The sequence below is a fragment of the Lycorma delicatula genome, chromosome 2 (assembly GCF_047948215.1).
Source record: "Lycorma delicatula isolate Av1 chromosome 2, ASM4794821v1, whole genome shotgun sequence".
NCBI lineage: Eukaryota > Metazoa > Arthropoda > Insecta > Hemiptera > Fulgoridae > Lycorma > Lycorma delicatula.
Window position 1 is genome coordinate 166,813,708 of NC_134456.1, and position 24,920 is coordinate 166,838,627.

At 30.0% G+C, this 24,920-nt stretch overlaps 1 protein-coding gene across 1 annotated transcript in view; it reads left to right on the forward strand.

The window, feature by feature from the left end:
• Glg1 (Golgi apparatus protein 1) overlaps positions 1-24,920 on the forward strand; it is an 84,372-nt gene that overhangs the window by 21,450 nt on the left and 38,002 nt on the right. Inside the window, exons 7-11 of the mRNA XM_075356657.1 lie at positions 5,369-5,630; positions 12,000-12,169; positions 15,807-15,924; positions 23,446-23,679; positions 24,341-24,520. Coding sequence (XP_075212772.1) covers positions 5,369-5,630; positions 12,000-12,169; positions 15,807-15,924; positions 23,446-23,679; positions 24,341-24,520 — 964 coding nt within the window. The remainder of the gene's footprint in view (positions 1-5,368; positions 5,631-11,999; positions 12,170-15,806; positions 15,925-23,445; positions 23,680-24,340; positions 24,521-24,920) is intronic.

Here is a 24,920-nt window from a genome sequence, read left to right on the forward strand (position 1 = left end):
TTCTGGTGGGACTTGTGTAACCTATTGTACTTGCGAAAATAATGGAAAAATATCATATAAACTTATGTCCTAAAATGCTTTATTTGCGAGTTATGGCTAGTGAAAGATTTCACTCAAATTTCGGCTACTCAGTTTAAATGAGGTCATACTGAAATTTTTAGGACATTAATTAAGGGGCAGAATTAATGATTTCTTATTATTTTTGACCAGAAAGATAGAATAAAATAGGTACTAAATCGGCTAAAATGGGTTTCAGGATTTTTGCAATTGTTGACATTTTAACATGTTAGTCTAGAAATATGAGAGGTACCAAAAAAAAATTAGAATTAATTATTTAAATTTCTTTTATATAAAATAACACCTTGAAGACATCAAACCTGATCAAAATACTGTCCATTAGATGATATGAACTTGTCGTAAGGGTTTTTCTAATGCTCGAAACATTTTTTTTATATTCTTTTGAACTATTGCTGTTAAGTGCCTACAGTGATTATTTCTTAACATCTACATCCTGAAAACTTTTTCCCTTTAGGTTTTCCTTTGTTCTTTGAAATAAGAAGTTGCAGAAGACTATGTCAGGCTTGTAATAGGGAGGTAAGAAATAATTTTCATGCCAGTTTTTCACCAAAAACTGGTTTCAACACTGTATGGACAGGGGCATTTCATGATGAGCATCCCCTGATTGCCACAATTCAGGAAGTTTTTCTCACTACTTCATGCAATCTTTCAACATTTGCAGTTAGTAATGTTTGTTCACTGTAGAATCCTGAGGAACAAATGTAATATGAACAACTCCTTTGGTGTTGAAAAAACAAATCATCATGGACTCCACATTTAGTTTCACTTGCCATGCCTTTTTTTGGTCTGGTTGATGAAGCTGTTTTCCACTGGATAAAACTTCTGTTTTGTTTTTGGGTCATAGCTATAACAGTAAGATTATCCCTTGTTATGATTTGAAAAAAATCTAGATCAGAAAATGTCTGTTCTTTCAATTCCTGGCACACTCTGGTGGTTCTCTCTCTGGTCATCAGAAAGCAGTCATGGCACAAACTTTGCCACAACATGCTAGAGTTCATATCTTCAATTAGGATTCTTTGGCTTGAATCCAGGAGATTCCAGTTATTTCCTCAAATTCGTTGATTGTTCTGGTATAATCATACAGGAAGGCATCACGCACTTTTTGAACATCATCTATTCTGGATGTTGAGGGGCTACTCGAATCATATTCATCCTAAAGTGACATTTGGCCACTTCTGAACTGGGCTAACCACTCCTTAATTCTTGCCTGGGTTAGAGCTTCCTTTCTTAAGCTTCCTGAAGCATTGAAACTAGTTCTGCCACTGATTTCTTTAATAGGAAACAGAATTTGACAGCATGTTGCTCCTTAAAGTTAGAATGTTGGTTGGGGCTTAAAAAAACAATTACTCTGTCCATTGCAATGATTTCTCATGATGCTTCCTGGCCAACTGAGCAGAGAGAATGCCTAGTAAACTTACCCAGCAGGAGAGGGCAGCACTGCCAATCCACATGCCTACTGAAAAATTCTTGTTTTTTTTTTGTACTCCCACCATAAAAAAAGTAATTGAAAAAATCTGGAAATAGTTTGTATAACATATGTGTGTGCCTATATTTTGGTTATTGTCTTCAGATTACATAAACATAAATTCTTCAAAAATGGCTCAAAATATTTATATTTATAAGTTTTCACAATTTTAATTTTTTTATAGTGGTTATAGAAAATTGCGCTTTAGTTTAATGAAGTACTTATTGAGTTATTTAAAATTTCAAACTTTTAAGTAAATTGAATTTAGGGTAGGGGCATATTTAACACTATTTCTAAACAGTTTTTGCTTCATACCTCAAAAACTTGTTGACCAAAAAAGTTAAAATTTGGTACAAATATTTGGCTCTATATATGTATATATATATATATATATATATATATATATATATATATATATATATATATCCACCTTTGACATAATTTGTAACTCCATTGGCCAAGAAGGCATCATGGTGCCCATCTTTTCCTTCTTTTGTGTCAAAAGAAGCCTGTTTATTTTTTATAATTTTTTCTAGCCTTGTTAATAATGTCATATTATTGCACAAAATTATGAATATTGCTCCCTCTATGAATCTTGAGACCTTGCCAATGGTGAGGGGGCTTAAGTGCTCAGTGACACAGAGTAGCTGGACCAGAGGTGCAGCCATATCAGAGATGTAACTGTTGAGAGCCAGATTAAGGAATGATTCCTGAAAGAGGGCAGCAGCTCTTTCGGTAGTTGTTTAGGGTGTAGTTCAGGAGGACTTGTTGCTCATTCTTCTGAGTACTGCGCAGCTGAAAGCAATGGAAAACTATGGCTGTTTTTTTTCCAAGAAAATGTAGCTCTCTACATTCTCATTTAACAAGGATGGAGGCACCTTCATTGTTAAAATATTTCAGAGTTAAACTAGTCACCCATTTGGATCTCTGGGTGGGGACTATTAAGGAAAGAGTCATCAGAAAATTAAAAAATAACATGCTAAGAGTTGGAGTGTGGAATGTTAGAAGTCTAAAAAAGGTTGGTAGGTTATAAAATTTAAAGAGCGAAAAGGATAGGTTAAATGTAGGTGTCGTAGGAATTAGCAAGGTTTGATGGGAAGAAAAAAATGACTATGGTCAGATGATATTAGAATAATTAACTCAGTTCAAATAAAGGGCAGGCAGGAGTAGGTTTCGTAATGAACAAGAAGATAGGGAAGAGAGTAAAGTATTTCAAAAAGCTTAGTGATAGAATCATTGTAATAAGTATAAAATCAAAACCTAAGCCGACAGCGATTGTTAACTTCTTTGCGCCTACAAGTGCTCATGATGATGATGAGGTAGAGTGTGTATACGAAGAAATTGACAAAGCAATTAAACACATGAAAGGGGATGAAAATTTAATAATAGTTGGAGAATGGAATGCAAGCATCGGAAAAGGCAAGGAAGGAAATATTATTGGTGAAAATGGGCTGGGCAAAAGGAACGAAAAAGGAGACCAACTTATTTAGTTTTGCACAAAGTATAATTTAGTAATTGCCAAAAATCCAGTTTAAAAATCTTAATAGAACATGCACATGGAAAAAGCTTTGTGATACTGCAAGGTATCAGATACATTCTATCAAAGTTAAACAAAAATTTAGAATTCAACTCCTTGACTGCAAAGCAAATCCTGGAGCAGACATTAATAGCGACCATAATTTAGTGAAATGAAATATAGATTGGGATTTAAAAACCTGAAGAAAAAGTGTCAGATGAATCAGTGGAATTTAAAGAGCTTGAGGTATAGAAGATTTTTGAGCACGACATTGCAAGAGGTCTGAGTAAAAACGATACAGTAGAAAATATAGAAGAAGAATGGGAGAATGTTAAAAAGGAAATGCTTAAATCAGCAAAAGTGAACTTAGGTGAAACAGAGAGAACTGGTAGGAAACCCTGGAAATCAGAGTATGTAATGCAGCTGATAGGTGAAAGTAAAAAGTATAAGAATGCTAGTGATGAAGAAAGTAGAAGGAACTATCAACAATTAAGAAATACTATAAACAGGATGTTGGGTAAAGTTAACAAAAAACACAGTTAGTATTTGCCAAAAGAAATTGGACTTTATTGAAAACAAATGAATTTATGTTACAATTATCATAACTTAATACTACTTAATATATCAGCTGAATTAACAAATGAATAATGCTGTTAAATACAAAAATACGTGAATAATCCTTTATAAATACACAGTGTAACAGAGTCGAAAAATAAGAGAGTTGTTTACAATAATTTCAGTATAGAAGGCGTTAAATCACAATATAAACACATTAAAATCAATAATACTATATGAAATATATCGCACATAAGTTTTATAATTCTGAAGTAGTGTTTAGATTAAAAGTAGATTTGATGAGAACGATAGTTTGCATTTAATAACCCATAAAATGGGCTACACATGAACAAGAATAACATAAACGTTTAATATGAATAATGATGAATAATTTGCACTTGCCTGTATCACACACAAATATTAGCCAGAGATGAACTCGTAAAAGCAAGTACCGATGAATACCTATGTAATCCTGGGCGTAGTCCGCACGGTGTATCAGGAATACCGAGGTGTGATGTGGTTTGGTGGTAGAATGATGCGTAGAATCTCAGATGTATAGTGAGGAGTTTTGAGATTCTGCTTGAATGAGAATGTTACCACAAAGTTTGCAGGAGAGTATGGCCATAGGCGACTGCACTGGTGAGATGTTGGATCTACTCTGCCGAAAAGATGGCGAAAGAAAACGGGGGTAACCAGATCCAGGTAGTGGACAGGAGAGAGTGTGTGTAAAAGACAAGAGATGTGTGCATGTATTAGTAAGGGGACGAAAGAATAACAGGTGTATGAAAAGGGTAGACAAAAATAACTCGATAGAAGAATGGACGCGGTCACTAAGGATGACGGTGGGAGGGTCGAACACAAGAACAATAATAGAAACAGGTGGACTGACAAACACAGAAATACGAAACAAAGTGAGATTTAAACATTCCTTGTAACAAAACAACGGGACCCACCCTAGCTTGGAATTCGTAGAAAATAACGGAAAACTTTATGCCAGAATGGCGTAAACACAGGAAGTGCAAATTAGTGAAAGAAGAGTGGATTAGAGAAAAGTGTTCAGAAGTGGAAAGAGAAATGATTATTGGTAGAATAGACAGAGCAAACAAGTAAGTTAAGGAGAATTTCATGGTACAAAAATTAAAATCAAATAATGTGATAAATAAAGATGGTACACCGATTTATAATACAAAAGAAAAGGTTAATGGGCGGGTGGAATATATTGAAGAGATATGGAGGAAATGAATTAGAAACTGGTGTTATAGAGGAAGTTGAAGAGGATGAAAAGGGAGATACAATATTGAGATCTGAATTTAATAGTGCATTAAAAGATTGAATGGTAGAAAGGCTCCTTGGAGAGATGGGATATTTACAGAATTACTGGGCATTGCAGGTGAGGAAGCAATAGATAAATTATACAAAGTGGTTTAAGAATTTTGATTTTTTTTTTCTTCAATTATACTATTAATAATGCATCATTTTTAACATAAAAACATCATTGGTCAAGGGGGCCAAGTCAGTTTATTTTTTTTTTTACTGAATATTTTGATCTTTATAAAGTTGTACTCTGAATATTGCATAATTAAGTCATTAATATTTAAAAATCATATTACATATTTGAAATTAGAATCTGTCAAGAGCAAAGCTGGGAAAGTTGTGGAACCCTGTGTTGGCTTTTTTTTGATAATTTTAAAGTAATTTTCCCATTTGTCATGACTGAATTTTTATCAGTCTTTTATTTTATTCTTATGTTTCAGAGTAATAACTTGTTTAATGGATCATATTGGTACTGCTCTAATGACTGATGCCTGTGAAACTGCATTATTACAAATTCAGTATTTCATTGCTCGGGATTACAAACTGGATCCTCAGTTGTATAAGCAATGCCATGAGGATGCTGTTCATTACTGTCATGCTAAACATTCATGGCATGATGAAACCAGCATGGATCCTGATCTTGGTCCTCTTGTTCTTCCATGTCTTTATAGAATTGTCTACCTTGGTCATGATTCTATTAGGGTGAGTATTTATGTAGTACTTCTAATTTTTTAATTAAACTATGTTTCTAAAGTTTTATCTTCATTCAGTGTGTTTTAGTTAACTTTGTTTTCCATTTTTTTTCTTTTGTTTTGTTTGTTGCTGTATAATTTCTTGTTCAAGATATTAATATTAATTTTATATTAATTATAAGGTGCTACTTTGTTATATTCCTCTTACTTTTCATTGGAGTACACCATGTATTCTGCATTTCTTCTTCGCTGTATATCCTTTTAGAAAATTTACCCCAAAAAATAAAGAAATTAAGGTACAACATTTTATATTATATTCTTATTATGTTACTTATACTAACAAGGGCAAGCAGTCAGCTTACAAAGGAGTTTATGGATGCCCTTTTGCAGGCTAGTAGGAGGGGATTCCCTCCTTTAAATCCAGATTAGCAGTTTCTAACTTAGCCATATTTCCGAGTAAACTCCACTTTAAGATTTTTGAGCAGTTCAATTCAAGTAATCTTATTTGTATACCTGCTGTCACAGCAGCAGCAGTTTACTGGTAAGCATTCTACCCTCAATCGAAAGGTCTGTATGTAGATTTTTTTACTTTTTTCTTACACAAATTTACATATACATTTTCTTGCTTACATTAACACAAATTTTTGTTTTGTAATAATGTTTATACACTCTAAAATATAGATATACATATGAATATAGTTTGCTTATCCTTGTTGTTATTAATATTAGTAATATTAATACAGTATTACATTTTGATTCTTTTTTTTTTTAGAGCCTGAAATTATAACCTTTGTAGAGTAATGTTAGTCAAAAGCTTTTAGAACTTGTCAAAAAATACCTGGCTTATTCATTCATTCTTATAGTCACACGTGCCAAAGATGTTTATCATAGCCTCCTTTGTAGAATGCACACTTCTAAAATTACATAGGCAAACAAAAACAAGAAATGATTCAGATGGTGGCAGACTTCAGGTCTGATTTCATCACTATTGCATTCTCTTGAGTTACATGTGATTGTACATCTCAGTTTAACATTGGTGTTTTGTGTTTTTTTTTTTTTTAATAATTTTTGTCGCTGTACAGGTTTTTTTAAAAATTTTGTTAGTAGAATGTCAGAAAAAAAATTAAATCAAAATATTAAATTTTGAAACCACATTGAGTAAACTGAAGATGCTGGCTGTTGTCTGTCACAAAGAAAATTAGTAGAAAAATACGATTGTGATGAAACACAAATCTAAAAAATTTTAAAAGAAAAGGTTTAAAAATGATAATAAAAATATTAAAAACGAAACTTTTCAAGTGTACAAAGAAGTGAATGATTTAACTTTGGCTTGGTTTAAGGGTGCCCGTGCACAAAGATTACGTATCAGCGGTAAACTTCTATAAGAAAAAACAACAAGTAATGCACCACTACTGCAAATCAACACTGCAAGCAGTGGTTGGTTCGAAAGATCCTGCCACCGAAACAATATTGTTTTAAAAAATCGGTGTGCTGAAAGTGAATCCGTTATTGAAAACATAGTGGCAGAGGGGTTACAACAGTTACCATCATAATAAAAGACTATGATCTTAAGGATATTTACAAAATTAACGAAACAGGACTTTTGTATTGAGCTTTACCGAAAGTCATTGTTGTTCAAAGGTAGTAATGCATATGGTACTAAAAAAGTAAAACAAATAGTTGTAGTGATGTCTAACACTACAATTAAGACTCGACCATTAGATTTTGGAATCCATTTGTTTAAACTTCATTATCATCATAAGATAATGACTTCTCTTGTAGCAGTTATTGACTTAGTTAAAAATGTAGATGATTGATTCAAAAAATTTCTTTGATGGATGTAATGAAATAGGTATAGGAAGCATAGATTAGTGTGGACAAAAACATGGTAAAAAGTTTTTTTAAGGAAGATGGTATTGATTTTGGGTTACCTGAGGAAGAGAATATGAAGGAAAAACTGTAATTCAAACTGAAAATGAAGTCGTAAAACTAGGTCAGCAGATCAGTATTGAAAATGATTGGGAGAAAGAAATTCTGGATAAGATGCTAATGCTTCTTTTTCAAAATAATATCAACAAATTAAAATAATTAGATTCATCTTGGTAATAATAGAATTGTCGACTTGCTTTCTAAAGTTCAAATTGTATTAGAAAAGGAAGTGATTAAAGAAAAGATAGAAACAAGAAGGCAGACTTCACTGAATTTATATTTCAAGTAGTAGGCATCTTTAGAGGCTTGTGTTAAATACTAACAAATTTTGTGTAAAATACTGATACTGTATTTGGTATTTACAGTATTTTTCAGTACACACTTCTTTTTTTTTAAGTGTAAAATTAATTACTCCCTCATTTATCATATTACTTTCTTGTTAGACATTTATTTCCATTTTACAAAATTTATTAACCTGTTCTGAAAACTTAATTCAACTTTTTATTAATGTTTTTTTTCTTTTCCATTATTGTCATCAACAGAATTATTACAGTAATATATATATCGTTTGACTAAATTTTTGTAATTTTAATTAAATCAATTTCTTCTGTTCTTCCAATTACATATTTTTATTAAAAATAGTAATTTCCGTAAACTTTTAACAAGAATTATTATGGCCACATTGGTACATCTATAAGAAATCATTATGACCATACCGACAGTCATTGTTCTACTAATTGTCCCTAAATACATCTTCCAATATTCAGAACTTATGCCACTGGATCATTAATGTCTTCAATAAATACCTTGTTAGTGTGATCAATTATATTTTTGTGATACATAATTTATAACAGATATAGATACATTTCATTTATTTTAATATTGTATAAAATTGTATTTTGTATTGTATTAGTAACTTATTTCACATTGTTGAGGTTAATTTTTATGTACATGTACAATATTTATATTTTAAGAAGTATTATATAAAAGTATTTATTTAGATTCACATTTAAGTTACATCTTCAACAGAACTGACTTAACTTTAACTACATATTTTATTGAACTGATATAACTTTAAATGAATTGAATTGACTATTAATACATATTTAACTGAATTGAATTAATTAACGATAGTATTATAAAGACAAAATATATATTATGAAACAGCTGTTGAACTCAACTAGATACAACAGCTCAACTAGATTTTTTTTTTTATATGTCTTGCATAAGTAAAAAGAAAAAGTTAAATAGTTTGTTTAACATTAATAAAGAGGACATGAAGCTGAATAGAAAAGTTCTCTAAGATGACCACCTCTACAAAAGACCAAAATCATCTGGAACCAAACTTATTGTCTTAGGGAGATTTCACTATACTTATTTAAATGGTGCAAATAATACAATATATGTTTTTATTAAACTGTATGGAAAACTATTCTACTTATAAATGTTTATGAGAGAAAATTTTTTATTGTAGCAAACTCCTACAACCTATAATCAAAAACATTCTGTGATTAGGCATGCATTAGCATTGAGTATATGAACCATCAAGCTGTCAAATCATACATATGGACTTCAATTTTTCACCCCTATAAAATTCAAATTGTTCAAGAATTAAAAGACAGTAATTTGGTAGATTGCAGGAAGTTTTGTCAAGAAATATTGGAGTGTTTGGATGGTGGTGAAAACTTAATTGAAAAATGTAACTTAAAACTTAATTCCTTTGTATGTGTAAGTCAGATGAATCCCATTTTTACCTCAATGGCTACTTAAATAAGCAGAATAGTTGAGATTAGAGCACTAAAAACCCAGTTCAATTGCATGAGAAACCATTACTTCGAAGGTTACAGTATGGTATTCACTTTTGTCATCTGGCATTAGACCTTTTTTTCAAGACAATCAAGGAAACTCAACCATTACTGCAGTGCGTTACACAAGCTTGGCCACAACATTTCTACAACTCATACTGCTTTAAGAGATTCTTTTCAAAACATATCATATCCAAGAATGGGTACATTGTTTGGTCATCTAGATCACCTGATTTTTCCACATGCAACTTTTTCCTTTGGGGTTTGCTCAAGTGCAAGGTATAAGTGGAACAATTGCAAATCGTGAAACTAAAATTAAAAATTCAAGAAGTTGCACATGCAACTTGTTATGGTGAATAGTAGAAAATTTCCAAATAAGACTACAAGAGTGCACATTTGTAATGGACCCCATGTGTCGTTATTTTTAAAAATAAATGGCGTGTCCTACTAAACAGAGTAAGACTCTGCCAAGCTCCATGATGAGAGCGTTTCAGCCTTTCATCTGGAGGATCCAGGTTTAAATCCCAATCAGGCATGGCATTTTTCATACAATATAAATTCCATTATTTCCATATCCCACACACATGCTTCAAGTTAGTGTGGTAATATCGTCAAGTTTAAAAAAAAAGAAACATTCTTGTTAAAATAAAAACCTACTTAAACACAGGAGTTTTAAATTTTCCCGCTTCACCGACATATATATATAATATATTATATAATTATTAATAATAACATTATTATTATTCACAATGTTTTATTATAATTTTTGATATGGTATGAAAAAGAAATAGTTATAATAATAAGAGAGTTAATAACTGAATGCTGTCTTTATTCACAGTAACGTTATAAAATAATTTGTATTTGATTAATAAAATTTTAATATTTTTTTACTGTATAATAATTGAACTGATATTCTATCAATTAGTAATATATTACATTAAAAAAAATAAATGTTTAATAAAATATATTTATAAATTAAATTAAATATATAAAACAAATAAATAAATGGTGTCTTTACTAGTATATTAATAAAGAACCATTTGATTTGTTTCAAAACACCAAGACTCAGGCTATACAAAGGGAGTTTCTGTTATGTCTTTACAATAGAGAATTGGTTTAAAAATCCTTGTATGTTCTTTTAACAGTTAAATTCATAGACATTCAAGAGTTTTTCTGTCATTTATTCCAGTTCCTGGTGCATGTATTGTTTCACCACACTTGAAAAAGTTGGGTTCCAGTGTTTCATTGTCAACAGAGGTACAATTTAATAAACCCAGAAAATGATGCACATATATAAATATTGAAAGGTTACTATACCTGAGAACAATATTGAGATACTGTAAAGGCACCATTCAGATTTGTAACTAGTGATGTTCCATTATCTTCAGCATGCCATACACAACCTTTTCATCAAGATACTGTGTATTTTTAAAGACTTCTGAGTGTGATTAATCAATCAGCAACGTTGAAACTTTAATTAAATATTTTGTTATATGGTATTTAATTATATTGAATATTAAAGTGTATTTTATTGCAACTTATATACATACATGTACACAGGTAATTCAAACTATTTAAAACAATGAGAAGACTTTTTCCATTCTGTTTGATTACAAAAGTATGAATAATGTAAAAACTTCTATCCTGTAAGATATTTTGTGGAGTAACTGTAAAAATAAACTAAAACGTGTGACAATTATCAAATTCTTCTGTATGTTACGGAAGTAATGAGAGTAAATCAAATTACCATGGTTACAGGTGGTAGTATTACATTAATGTGTAATTGTGAGTAGCGTTACATCCATAGCACTGTCCTAAATTTGTGGTCAGTGGATGTATACTATTATTAGAAAAACTTTTTGATTTTTAATTTTGTCAAACAAAGAAAACTTTTGCTCTTTGCTGCAACGCTTGCACTTATTTTACCATATTGCCCTCAGAAATAAACAAATCTGATTGCTTTAATTACATCAATGATATATTTTTTCACATGTAGCTAGTTGTTTCTATTGACAGGAGAAGGTCCCAAGAAACTAAATTATGTTCTCTTAAACTTGTGATTATAATTCTTTTTATAACTTATAAAACATCTGTTTGGATTGTTAAAACTTTTAAAAGGCATTAACTTTTATTGTCTTCAGCCGTTAATAAATTTCAATGCAGTAAAACTGTATTGATGAACTTTTATGTTATAAAGGAACTGGTTCATGAAATGATGGCTTTGGCCATTGGTACTTTATCTTACTCCTTAATCTTTAATTTCCAGGTTGCTACTCCCTGAGATGTTGTAGATGTGAAACTGTCAGCATGTGAGGAATGCAGTTTACTATCTTACCCGTGCCCATTTTTATGCCTGAATAACATAATCTGTTCTTCCACTCAAATGCACATAAATTTACTACATGTGTATTCAACATGCACTTGTTTAATTATCTAGTACTACATTACTACATCAGTTTTATAATTTACTGGTATAAAAACATTAGTTTATCAGTTAAGTTTGTACCAATAATTTATATAAGTCAGAATAGATTAAAATTTGCTTAAATGTTGGAAATATCCCCTTTGACAATCCCCCCCTCTCTCTCTCTCTCTCTCTCTCTCTGTGTGTGTGTATAAAGTTTAATCTTTTTTTTATTTTTCAGTTAAAACCTGGTTGTAATGATGAAATACACAGAGTGATGCGTGTTCGTGCTATTAGTGTTGATCTGCAGCCTGAGATAGAAATTGTTTGTGTTAATGATTTAGCTGTGTTTTGTTCTGATAAAACTGGTGTTGGAGAAGAAATGGTTTGTCTTCAAGATAATCTTGAAAGGTTAGTATTTATCTTTTTTGTTTATATTTTTCTTACCTCTTTATCAATTGCCTATGTTTACCATCCATTAAACAGGATAATAAATATTAATAATCACAAAATAATTATTATATTTAACTATTTGATATCATTGCCATCTTATTTCCTTTCTCATATCAGAAAAGAACTTTCTTGTCTATATTATTATTGAATTTTGTTGTGAAGTTGACAAAATATGCCGATAATTAATGTCAGTAATAAAGTAAATTAAATTGAAATTATTTAAAACTAAATTTTTGCATAAGAATAAAATTTCCCTTGTATGTTTTTCTTACTTACTGAAGAGATCCAGATAATAAAAAAATGGAAAAAGATATAATCTACATCAGTTATTTATTTATAAAATAATTAAGTAAATAGTGACCTAAGCAACATACTGTTATTCTGACAAGGAAAAATCATCTTTGTTACTTTTAGAATATAATAATGTATTAAGAATGTGCAGCTTTTGAAACTAAAATTATTCTGTTCCATTTAAATTTAGTATTGGAATGTAGTAGTAATAAAAGCCATATTAATTTATGCTATATTTCTATTTTTAAAATAAACATCTCTCATTTTAATTTTTATTCAATTTGTTTGTTGTACTTAACAAAGCCTTAACTGTTGTATAAAAACTAAACATAACATAGTACTAATAAATAAATAATACATACATAATACATTTTTTGTCAATTCATTTTATGCGAAAAAGATGATTTGGTGAAATTTTGTCCATGTCAAAATGACGTTTGTACTGATCACATGTTTGGTTCTCATGGCAGTTATGATAATCTGCATATGATAGAAGTTATGTTTGTTACTGTTTAAAGTCACACATGACATCGCAATTAATATTCGGATGGTAAGCAAAAATAATTATTATTTTGAACTTAATGACTGTTTACGTTTTTGTTTTTAGAGAACATTATTTACTCATGTACATTGCATAATATGTAAATATCATTTATGTTTTTAGTTGGTCATGAAATCATAGTTTGTTCAGAGTGAAAATAAATGCTTTATTTTATTTATTTAGTTTTTTACAATACTATATTTATTGGCGTGTTGCATAGTAGGTAGAAGAGCCTAGAACATTGTGCATTTTATCATTGTTTTTAGTTGTTTATGACATTCGAATCATAACATTATACTTATTTCATCTTAGCCATTTTGTTTTTCTCCTTTAGTATTTATTAGTGAGTTGCTATAATATGCAAAATGAGCAATGTACTTTGAACATCAAGTGAAATTGATTGAGAACTTAGGAATGTTCAGTCTGAGTGATTTGTGCGATGGCAATTCTAAAAAACTTAATTTTACAAATTTGACTAAAATTTATTAATTTATTGCCAAAAATCATGATGTTTTCAGGTGCAACACAAAGTAGGACAACAATTCTAAAAATCATTATTCCCACAGGAAAATTGTTTCTTGATTTTGAGTTAGGTGATTTCAAACTTACCTTTTTGGTTTTTTATTTCTGTTTTTGGATTCTTTAATCTTCAGAAAAATGTTTTATTAAGACCCCAAAAAAACATTTCAAGTTGATAGTGCAATAGTTTTCCTACAATTTAAAAAAATGCTTTTTTAAAAAATATTTAAAAAAGAATATTGGTAATAAAAAATTTTATAAATTTTTTAGTACAAGCTTACAAATAGCCACCATAAGGCACTGTACAGTTTTTTTACCAACAATAATATAAGCATGCAATTTTTGTAAACCTTTTCCAGAAAAAGTCTAGTCCTGAAAGTGTTAAATAAATTAATAAATTAGTTTGTCTTTTAAAAAATATAATTTAAACACTTATATGTATTACATAAAGAAAAAGTCTTTATTGTTACAAAAAATACTTACGAGTTCATGTCTTAAAGTAATTGAGGAGGAACATTATTACAGTATGGAAGGAATGACCTTACCCAGCGATTCTTTTCAAATAAATTACAGTTATTTTGCTGGTTGTAATGATTTAGCTACAATTGCAACGCATTTGTTGCATACTGCAGACAGTTGGAGCATATTTAAAACATTAAGAATATATATTTAAAGGACATGAGAAAAATTATTGTGTAATAGATGATGGAAGTAAAGACATAGCAAAGAAATTTAATATTAATGCATTAGGTTTATAAGTAAATTCTTGGATTTAGCTAGTACCATATAAACTAAAAACTGTATTCAGGATATGATACTAAAACAGAGGATGCTGAAACAATTGAAGTTTTGAAATTTAAAGAGTTGATGGCATAATTCTAAAGTTTTAAATGAAAAAACTTTAAATAATGAAAGAGATGACTTCAATAACAATTAATCAGAAATTCCAAGTCAGCTCTGAATTAGAAAGTGCAAAATACATTATTTGTCTTAGGTTCAATTTACATATAATTCTCATAAAATTAAGAGGCAAAAATTAAGTCAGCTTTACCAAATTAAATAAATTAAGATTTTTATAATAGTTAGAATAAAAAAAATAGGTTTAATATCAGTTTCGGTTCTTCATGATGATAAAAAACTATAACCGTTGCTAAACTAAACTAACATTCTGCTGTGCATAGTACAGATCATACATAAGTTATTTAGTATTATTATCTCTTTTATTTTACATTACTTAATTTTTTTTTATAGTATAATAGGACAGTGAAATTAAATTAAGATGTATGATTTATTTACTATTTACAAGTATGTAATTTAAACACTTGTAATGTTACAATCACCGAATGAAATTATTTCCTTTTTTATGGCATAAATTTTAAATAAATAGCTCATGGTTGTTAAATGTAATCTGCAGTTTATAAAATTGATATTATGAGTAAATTTTTTTTTTGTTTTTCTGTTTGAATTTTTGTGTTTTTATTATAAATTTAATATACAACTGTTCTTTAATATATAAACTGTTTTACTGTGTATAAATACATAGAAGAATATTTCATAATTACGACTGATTATTGTATAATTTAGGGGAAAGGCATTAGATTTAACCACCAGTTTGATAAATTTTCAAGAATACAAAATAAAAAAATATTCAGTACAGCCTCTTCTGCATGTAACAACCTGTGTATTGGTTGTTAAATATAAAATGATTTTATGAACTGAGAACTTATAATCACGAAAATTTAAATTGAAAATCTGCCAGTCACATTTTAAAAAGTATTTTGTACGTCTGACGCTTTTTATAACAGTATGTTAATTATACTCCCCCCAAAAAAAAAATTAATTTCTTCCATGGAAAGATTTTATAAATTTATTCTAATATGTAACTTTCTAGTGCAGTAAGAAAGAGACAGTATCAAATGTAAATGATTAATTAGTATTGTTCAGTAAAAGCTTTGAATGTATGTACTTAGTATCCACTGTGTACTAGAATATTAATACTTTCTTTATCATATATTTTAGCATATTTTTTTAATATTACATCATATTTTTTAGCAGTAGATTTAAAAAAAATCATAATTTATTGTTAATATTAGAATTTACTATTAAAAAATTGAATAATGTTTTAACCTTGGCTATAATTAGCTACATTAGGTTGTGACGGTTTTCATTTATTTTTTATTTTTTTTTTCATTTTAATTACAACTGTAGAGTTAATTAGTTAATCTCTATTTCTTTTTTTTTTAGTCTTTCACAAGATTGTAAGAATCAAGTATCTAATTTTACTCAAGTAGAATCTGCAAATATTGAACTTAACCCAATAGTACTAGCAACATGTCAAATTATCATAGAGAAGCACTGTGAGGTAATTCAGAAAAAAATTTTCATATTTTGTCTAGACTATCCTTCATAGCATACATATGTTTGCAATTTTTTTTTAATAGTGTTTACTTTTGTGAATTTTACAAGAGAATTTTTTTCAGGTGAATTATTTTCATCATTATGTACATATATATATATATAATAATAATAATAATAAATCTTTTTCAAAAAATCAACTTCACCTCTTAAAATAGAAATTTTTTTGTTATTTTGCTTTATCTCCATTCAGTTTAATTATTTTTCAACAATTTTTTGGAAGTTTACACTTCATATATAGAGCTATCAAGAAATAAATATATTTTTTTTTAAATAGACCCGGAACTGAATGCAGAAAAGTTTTGAAAATTTTCTTTTTCTTATTTTAGTCTTTATTTAAGGTGGTGTTAGATTTAGAGAAAACTTTATTTAAGCAAATTTTTGAAGCTTAACCTATGTATGGATATTTTGAGAAAAGCTTTTGTTAAAATTTATTCCCCACTCTAAAAATAATTTCTTCGTTTATTCTTTTCGTTTTTTTGTTGGATCTAACTCCAAATTTTTATTATTAATAGCCTGGAAAGTCATGCAATACTTTTCCAGGTTTTTATTAAAGTGATTTAGTATTGATGAGTTGTTAAGTGTGAAAAGAGTGTGAGCAAATGTACATAATTTGCAGCATATTTATGCTTACCATACATCCGGTATTAGCCCAGACAGTCCTGGTTTTTAATGCTCTCCAGAGTTTGAGAATTTTATGACTGGCGAAGATTTTTTTTAATTTTAGAACTATATGTTCGACATCACATTTTTAAACATTCTCTTACGGCTGTGCATCTCACAGCCAACTTTGGAACAAGTGCTGATGTTGATTTTGACAGAGGCGTGGCTACCAATCTCACCACAACTTTTTAATTAGTTATTTGGCAACACAACACAAGGAGGGGCAATGTGTTTATGTTGTTTTTATGTATGAAGTAACTCATCTCCATGTTTTTTTGTTATTTTACCTGTATTCATTTTTTCTCTTGTCATGCAAAAGATAATCTATGTTTAATGTTAACTTGCAACAGGAACAAATTTTGAAATTGTGTAATGACAGTAACAATGAATGGGTTTATTGCACGCTATATTCTGGAGAATTTTCTGGGGGACATAAAGGAAAGAGTGAGAGATATTGAAGACCACATGAAAACAGCTAACTAAACATGGAAGTGCTATTAATGCTACTGCCTCAGCAAACAAGAGATTTTTTAAACCCAATAATAGTAAAAGGAAATAACAATAACAGTGATCTGGAGTGTGCTGCTAAAGAAGCTACATTTTCATACCACACTGTTAGACACAAACTCAGTTTCAAAACATCAAACTGCACATCTAAACTGGTTAAAAAGTTATATGACCAAAATTTTCATCTGCTAGAACCAAAACCGAGGCAATTATTGTTAACGTTATTTCACCATTTTTATTTGATAATGTGTTGCGTTCTTCGGAAAACATTAATTATGTAACAGTAATGATGGATAGCTCAAACAGAAGTGAAGTAAAACTTGTTCTGTTTGTTGTAAGATATTTCAGTCTGGTGGAAGGAATTCAAGTTAAACTTTAAAATTTTGATGAAGTTTCATGTGAAACTGCTCAAATTTTGACTCGGTATCTTTTTCAGTGTGTGAAAAAATACAGACTTGAAGAAAAGTTGGTTTGTTATATTGCTGATAACGCTAATAGTAATTTTTGTGGTGTGAAGAAAAAGGGGAATGAAAATGTATTCAGAAAAGTTCCAAGTGATTTAGATAGACCTATTTTAAGAATTGGTTGTTCATCCCACATTGTACACGATTCAGTATAAGCAGCATGTGATTCTCTATCTCTGGACATAGAAGTTATTATTATAAAAATTTATAAATATTTTCACATTAATAGAGTAAGAATAACGAAACTTCTGAAGATGAGTTCTGTGAATTTGTGGAAACAGGTTACATTAACGTATTTTCTCATAGCAGCACAAGGTTCCTTAGTTTGTTACCTGCAATAGAAAGAATTCTTTCCATTTTTGATGGCCTAAGTCCTACTTCTTATCTTGTGACAAATGCCCAAAATTATTATTTGATTTTTTTTTTTTGAAAATCTAGAAAGTGAACCAATTTTGAAATTTTTATTGGGACTCTACAGTTAATGTAGTTCTGAAATTTAAAGCTAATTCTATCACAGCAACAGAAGCATTTCAGATATATTCTGAATTAATTTGTCAACTTTAGGAAAGAAAACCCACAAATTTATATAATATTCTGCCAAAGAATTGCTATGCACTCTAAAAAAAAAAAATGATGTTCAGGAACAAAAATTCTTATCAGTGTAGACAATTTTTAAAATTCAAGTATCCAATACTTTGAGTTGTGGAGAACCAGTTTTGATAAAGTTAGTAATTTTCAGTGGATAAATTTATCATCATTTAACATCTGCTCCAGTTGAGAGAATTTTTTTAATTGCAGGGAACATTTGGTCTGCAGAAAGGGATAGACTTTCAGTATCTACTGTTAAAACATCTCCTAAATGTTAAAATTAATTCAGAACTTTATTGTTGTGAATTTTATGATGTAATTAAAACAAACAAACCATTTCTGAAAAAAAGTCATGTCTAGTGAAAAATACAACTAAATAAATAAATAAAGTTTAATGTTTCAGTAAACTGTTAAGACTTTTAAGTAATTTCTAAAATATGTATTGGGTTGGACCCAAAAAATATGGTAAGCATATTGTTATTACTGTGTAAAGTCACTTGTATTTTTTTTATTTTGTACTTAGTTTTTCAAATGTAAAAATGCCATTTTCACCAATGAAGAATATGTAGACATAGTTATTATATATGGCTATTGTAATGTGGATTCAAGATCTTCTATAATTGAATAAAAATGCTATTTTTTCAGCAAGAAGGATGCAAAAAAAAAAACAACCAAAATACCTTCATCATTTTAGGCAAATCAAGCTGCCCAACTGGTATATATTGCGGCCTGATTGACTCACCTGAAAATACCTATTACAAGTGTCATAAATGGGTTGAACTCAAACAACGGCATGGATTGGAGTGGATTACACTGGATTCCACGGTGCTATATGCTTGAATGCACCACAGAATGGCATAAGATTGAATCGTGGTGACAGAAATTATAAAGACAAAAGAAGCCAAATACACTCAATGGAAAATGGTCTAAAAAAAAATCAAGACCAAGTCCCAGTGAGGAACCGGGAACAGCATAGCTGGGCCCAGACCTCCCGTCCCAAAGCTTGAGGCAGGCAAAGCAATTAAGACCATCTCCCGGCTGGTGGGGTAGAGATCCTGGGAATGACATAGCCAGGCCTGGGTTAACCTCTGCTTTACCAGTTAGAGGCACAGGCACACGAAGAAAAGAAAAGATCCAGAACTGGTGGGCCAACCTACCATGCTGTACATACTACCGGAGGGTGGGAAGGCCTGTTAGAATTGGAGGACACTTCTTTGGGTTGAGTTATCCCACATGGTTGACTCCAGGACCAATCCTGGGGAGCTGGAAAAAAAGGTTATTAAGAGCTATAACAGGTAATATTTTCAGGATATTAAATAGGTTCTTTTCCAAAAGCCCATGCAGAAAGAGAAGAACTTCATAAAGACAAGTTGTATGCTACAGATAATCCAGACCCAAACCATCAACAGGGCTAGTTACTTGTAAAATCCATGTTTGGAGACTGTTTGTTACAGTGTGATGTTTTGTTGTATCCTTACTGCCTGCTAAAAGTTCAAAGTATAAAATCCCATGTCCTTCCAAACCATCCATGCTTCTGTGATTGATTACAACAAAATAGTAAACATAGTAAATAGAATTATTTTTAATGATGAAGCAAAATACACTAGAGATGGGATAAACAAATTGCAAATACATTCATGGCACCATCAGAAACCTCATATTGTGACTGAAAATAATTTTAAAAATAGATTTAGATACTCTAAATCTATATGCGGACAAGAATAATTGTGGGAAAATTGATTAGACCTAAATATTTTGAAATTAGATTGGGTCAATCCATTTGAAGTGACCCAAGGGTGGTTGCTTGATCAAGTCAAACAAAATTGAAATTTTGAAACTTGTTTCTACATGTCCCAGGACCCTAAAACTATTCTTTTTAAATATTTTATTAAATAAAGCAGTTTACCTGTGGTGGCCATTTTTGTTAGTGTGCACACCTATTTTTTTATTATAAGGGTTTACAGAAAAAATCATAACTAAAACACTAATTGTTCTGGGAGGATAAAACAAAAAGCAATTTATTCATATTTTCTCAAGGTAAAAGATTGGCCCACTAGTTTATTTACCTATCTCTCTTCTTTCTATGAGAAAATTACCAATAAAGTTGAACATAAAAAACATTTTGATGGCCCATCAAAATGATATTCCGTTTAACAGGATTTTTCATGATTTTTGAGAGTTTATAACTTTTTATCAGTGCAATACACAAGAAACTGTTTTTATTTGGAAAAACACTGCAAATTTGAGATTTTTATCACCAGCCCTATCAGATTTATTTGAAGCCAAAATTTGAATTTAAAAAAAAAATTGTTTTCAAAAATTTATGGGTAAGTATATCACCATTAATATTATTTATTGTAAAATTACTAACATACACCTACATATAAAAAAATTCAAACTGTGTATGCCATCCCTGCTTCTTAAAAAAATTACCAAAAGTGAAATTTCACCATTTTTCATGTTCAAATTTATTGGTGATTTTTTCATAGAAAAAAGAGAGATAGGTAAATAAACCACTGTACCAATCTTTTACCATGAGAAAATATGATTAAACTGTTTTTTGTTTCATCCTTCCAGCATCAATAGTTTTTTTAGTTATAATTTTTTTCTGTAAACCCTTACAATCGCAAAAATAGATGTGTGCACCATAACAAAAATGGCCATCACAGGTAAACTGCTTAAATAAAAAATTTTAAAAAAGTTTTAAGGTCCTGAAACATGTAGGAAACAAGTTGGTAAGTTTCAATTTTTTTTTGAATTGGTCAAGTAACCAGCTTATGTTTGTTTGGGACATTTCAAATGGATTGACCTGATTAAGAAATGAAGTTTAGTAATATTATGGAGGAAGCATTATATCTATGGAAGAATAAGAATATCCTTACTGATGTTATTCCATTGAAAACCAGAGTTAACCGTTGGTTTTAGCATAATAGCACTTGACTTCATGCAGCAAACCAGGTGTACTGTTGTCTTGATGGTGTATTTGAAGGCCGCTAGATTGGAAGAAGTAGACCTGCAAACGCCCTGCCACCAGACCTCACTCCATTAGACTTCTTTCTTTGGAATTGATTAAAAGATAATATATGTATATATCAGTTTAGGTAACAAGAAATGCAGGAAGAATTGATGTGGCTTTCAATGGTCTAAAACAGGAAATGGAGCACATTGATTGGCAGAAATCTGTACGAAAATGTCTTCAGGCAAATGGAGACCATTTTGAGAATGTAATTTAAATGATTGTTAGCTTACATAGTAATCTCCAAGTGTAAGTTATTACTCTAATATAAGAAGGTTATTGTGTAAGTTCTCGAAAATCTAAATAGTTAACTGATAGATTTCTTTATTTACACTTCTGATATATTCATTACTTTGTTTATTGAAGGTTTTAGGCCAAAGTTATGCCCTCTTTTCTTTTAATTGTTAATAATAATTACTGTAATAGAAATTATTATTTATAATTCAATTAGTGAAGGAAGTGAAACAGGCACAATATTATTAGCTTGCATTACTTTTGGATTCGCTTTAACAGTTTAATTTTTACTTAACATATTACGTATTAAAATATTTCATAAAAAGTAATGTTAAAATTTGATAAAAGTAATATTTACATGCTATTAATGATTAAAAAATGTAAATAGCCACTATTTTGATATTTTCAAACTTATTTATTTGAGGTGATGTTGGGTGCATGTACAGCAAATTTATTCAAAGTAACTCAATCCATTCCTAAGATATAAATTTTTATTGAAGAATAAAAAATAAAATAAAATTTGAAAATGAAGTAAGATTTGTCCACATGAACTTTTTGTTTATCTTTATATTCTGTAGCAGTTCCTTAAGTTTGGCCAACACTTTGGAACACTGTATAAATTAATTTTATTATTATCAAACATGTTAACCATTTACCATGGAAAATTCAGCAATACAATGGAATAGTTCATCATAGGCAGTTGCAAGTTAGAACATATTCAGCCAGGTCCCGCTCAAACAAGTTAGCACATGTTCAGACAAGTCCCACGCAAATAGAGGTGTCCTTGGGCGTTAATGCACCAGCCATTCAGGCTGTTCTACAAGATCACCTTCAAGATTTTTACCCTTTGGGTGCCACATAACTTGACCAGTGATCAGATATGAAATTCTAAAAAAGTTTAAAAACTGGAAATCTCCGTTTGTATTGTGACAGGTGACTTTACTATTATGACGTCCCAACCAAGGCTCAGATCAAAAATGAAGATACCTCTGTGGCAGATCAGTGAAAAAGAAATGGCCCTAGTGTTTTTAGTGTGAGAGGAGTTTTAGAGTGAGTTGTGTTGGAAACTCTGAAGACAGTTACAGGGAAGTGGTATATCAAGGATTGCCTGGCTAAAGTTATTGAAACTCTCAAGAAGCTGCATCCAAATTCAAGGATGGACATATGGTTTCTTCACCAAGATAGTGCTCCAGTGCACCACTCCAGAATTTGCTTTTAGTATTTGATCAGTATTGGAATAAATCTATTAGAACACCTTTCCTACAGTTTTGATGTTGCTCCATGTGACTTTGTGTTGTTCCCCCAATTGAAGAACAGACTGAAAGGGAGGCATTTTACAATTGATGATGACCTAAAGACTTGGTACAATGAGTGCGTCCAGATCTGACAAAACATGACAGGGTTTCTTTGAAAAGGATGGAGAAGTATGTAGTGTGTGGTGAAAATTACTTTGAAATTTTTTTTAAATGAAGTCATATTGCAAAAACTTTCTAGTGCCTTTTTTAAAATTATGTTTTATCTGAACAAAATAAATATTGGAGTGATAAAAATCAAGGTGATAGCCAACACAGGATTGCTTTCACTCCAATCTACATCTACACCTACTTTTGCATTTACATTTATACTTTATCTACATCTATATTTACTTGTCATTATTACATTTGACACATAAATTAATCTATAAATTTATCAGTTGTTTCTACTTTAAAGTTTGTAAAATAAAAACTTTAAAAGTTTGTAAAATACAAATTTGTAAAAGTTTGTTAAATACTCCGTTTTTTATCACATGAGAGAAAAATTTCTTTTATCAGAGACATTACCATATAGATAGATTACCAAAGATATTTCCTTATCTAATAGTTTTGCTTGAAAGTTTTTTGCTTCCTACATAGATTTTTCGACCCATTTTATAAACTCTTAGTATAATGATAAGAATTAGTGATAATATCATAGAGAGATAAAATTTTGTGAGTAATTTTTAAGGTTTTTGTTTAAGGCTGAATTTCAAGCAAAGGATGCTGGAAACGTTATGGATTGCCTTATTGAAAAGAAAAATGAACCTGATGTTAGAGCTCAGTATAAATGTCGTGCAGCTGTTGAGCATTTTCAGCTTATAACATTAAAAGATTATCATTTTACTGTAAAATTTGAAAAAGCTTGTCGTAATGCAGTTTTACGTTTTTGTCCAAAAGCAAAGACAAAAGCTGATGTTGTTTATTGCCTTAGTGAGGTCAGTATTCTTTTTGTTATTTTTTTATGTGGTTTTGTTTCTTTATGATTAAAAAAAAGTTACACAAGCAGCCAAGTTGCTTCACTAATTTAACCAAATATTTTTTTAATGATCAAAATAAAATTACTCGTAGTCACCCTTCCAATTTGTTAAAAACAGTGTATTTTCTCTAACAAAAGTTTTTTCTTTATTTTAAATCTGTGTTGAGTTATATGAAATTTTGAATTTACAGAACCTGAATCTACCATATGTTTATATACTCAGAAATTGTTTGGTATAATTAATTTGTATGTAACTTTACTCATATGTTGTTTTATTATCCAAAGTCTTGTAATGATTTGTTATTTAAGTTACTACATCTGTTATATTGTTGGATTTTAACTTTTTGACATAAACGTTTAATAATAAAAGTGTATAAGGTGTTAATCTGTCATCCATAACACCTTCAGTATTTCAGAGAGTAGCATCTTGGAGATTGAAAAGTCTGAAGTATAGATATAGATGTGCAAAGTGATGTTTAAAAGACCAGTTCTTGTAAATATTTAACAGCATTGGATGTAGTTGCATTGCATGCTTGGGATTTATTAGGGTCTTATTACTGTAGCATTAGATGCCATTTAAAAAAATAATAATTTATTTTTAATTTTTTTTTTTTTTTTAGCATATTAGAAATGACACAATAACCGAAGTGAGACATAATATTCCAAAAGAGTGTAGACAGCAGTTGAAATTCCAGTTACTTCAGCAGCGAGAGAACATTAACCTAGATCCAAAATTGAGTAAAGCTTGTCAAAATGATATTCCAAAGCACTGTGGTGAAAATGTTCCAGGAAATTCTGCGGTTAGTATCATGTATGTAATCATTATTTAACTTTAGATTGAGATTAAATCCTCCAGTTAACATACATAACTAACAAGAAATGTTCTGTTATTTTCATTATAAGACTAGAAATGTTCTTGCTGATTTTTTTGGCCACAATCTAAGGATTTTTCTGATTCACAATTAATATGCATATATAATAGAACTGTAAGGTAGATTGAGTCATCCAATTGTCGCATTTTAAGGAGTAAATATCAAGCCGTACATTTCCTTACATCCTTAGTATGGTTAGCCAAAAACAGGTTACTCTTGCACGCATTTGAATACTAGATTGTGGATACTGGTGTTCTTTGGTGGTTGGGTTTCAATTAACCACGCATCTCAGGAATGTTCGAACTGAGACTGTACAAGACTACACTTC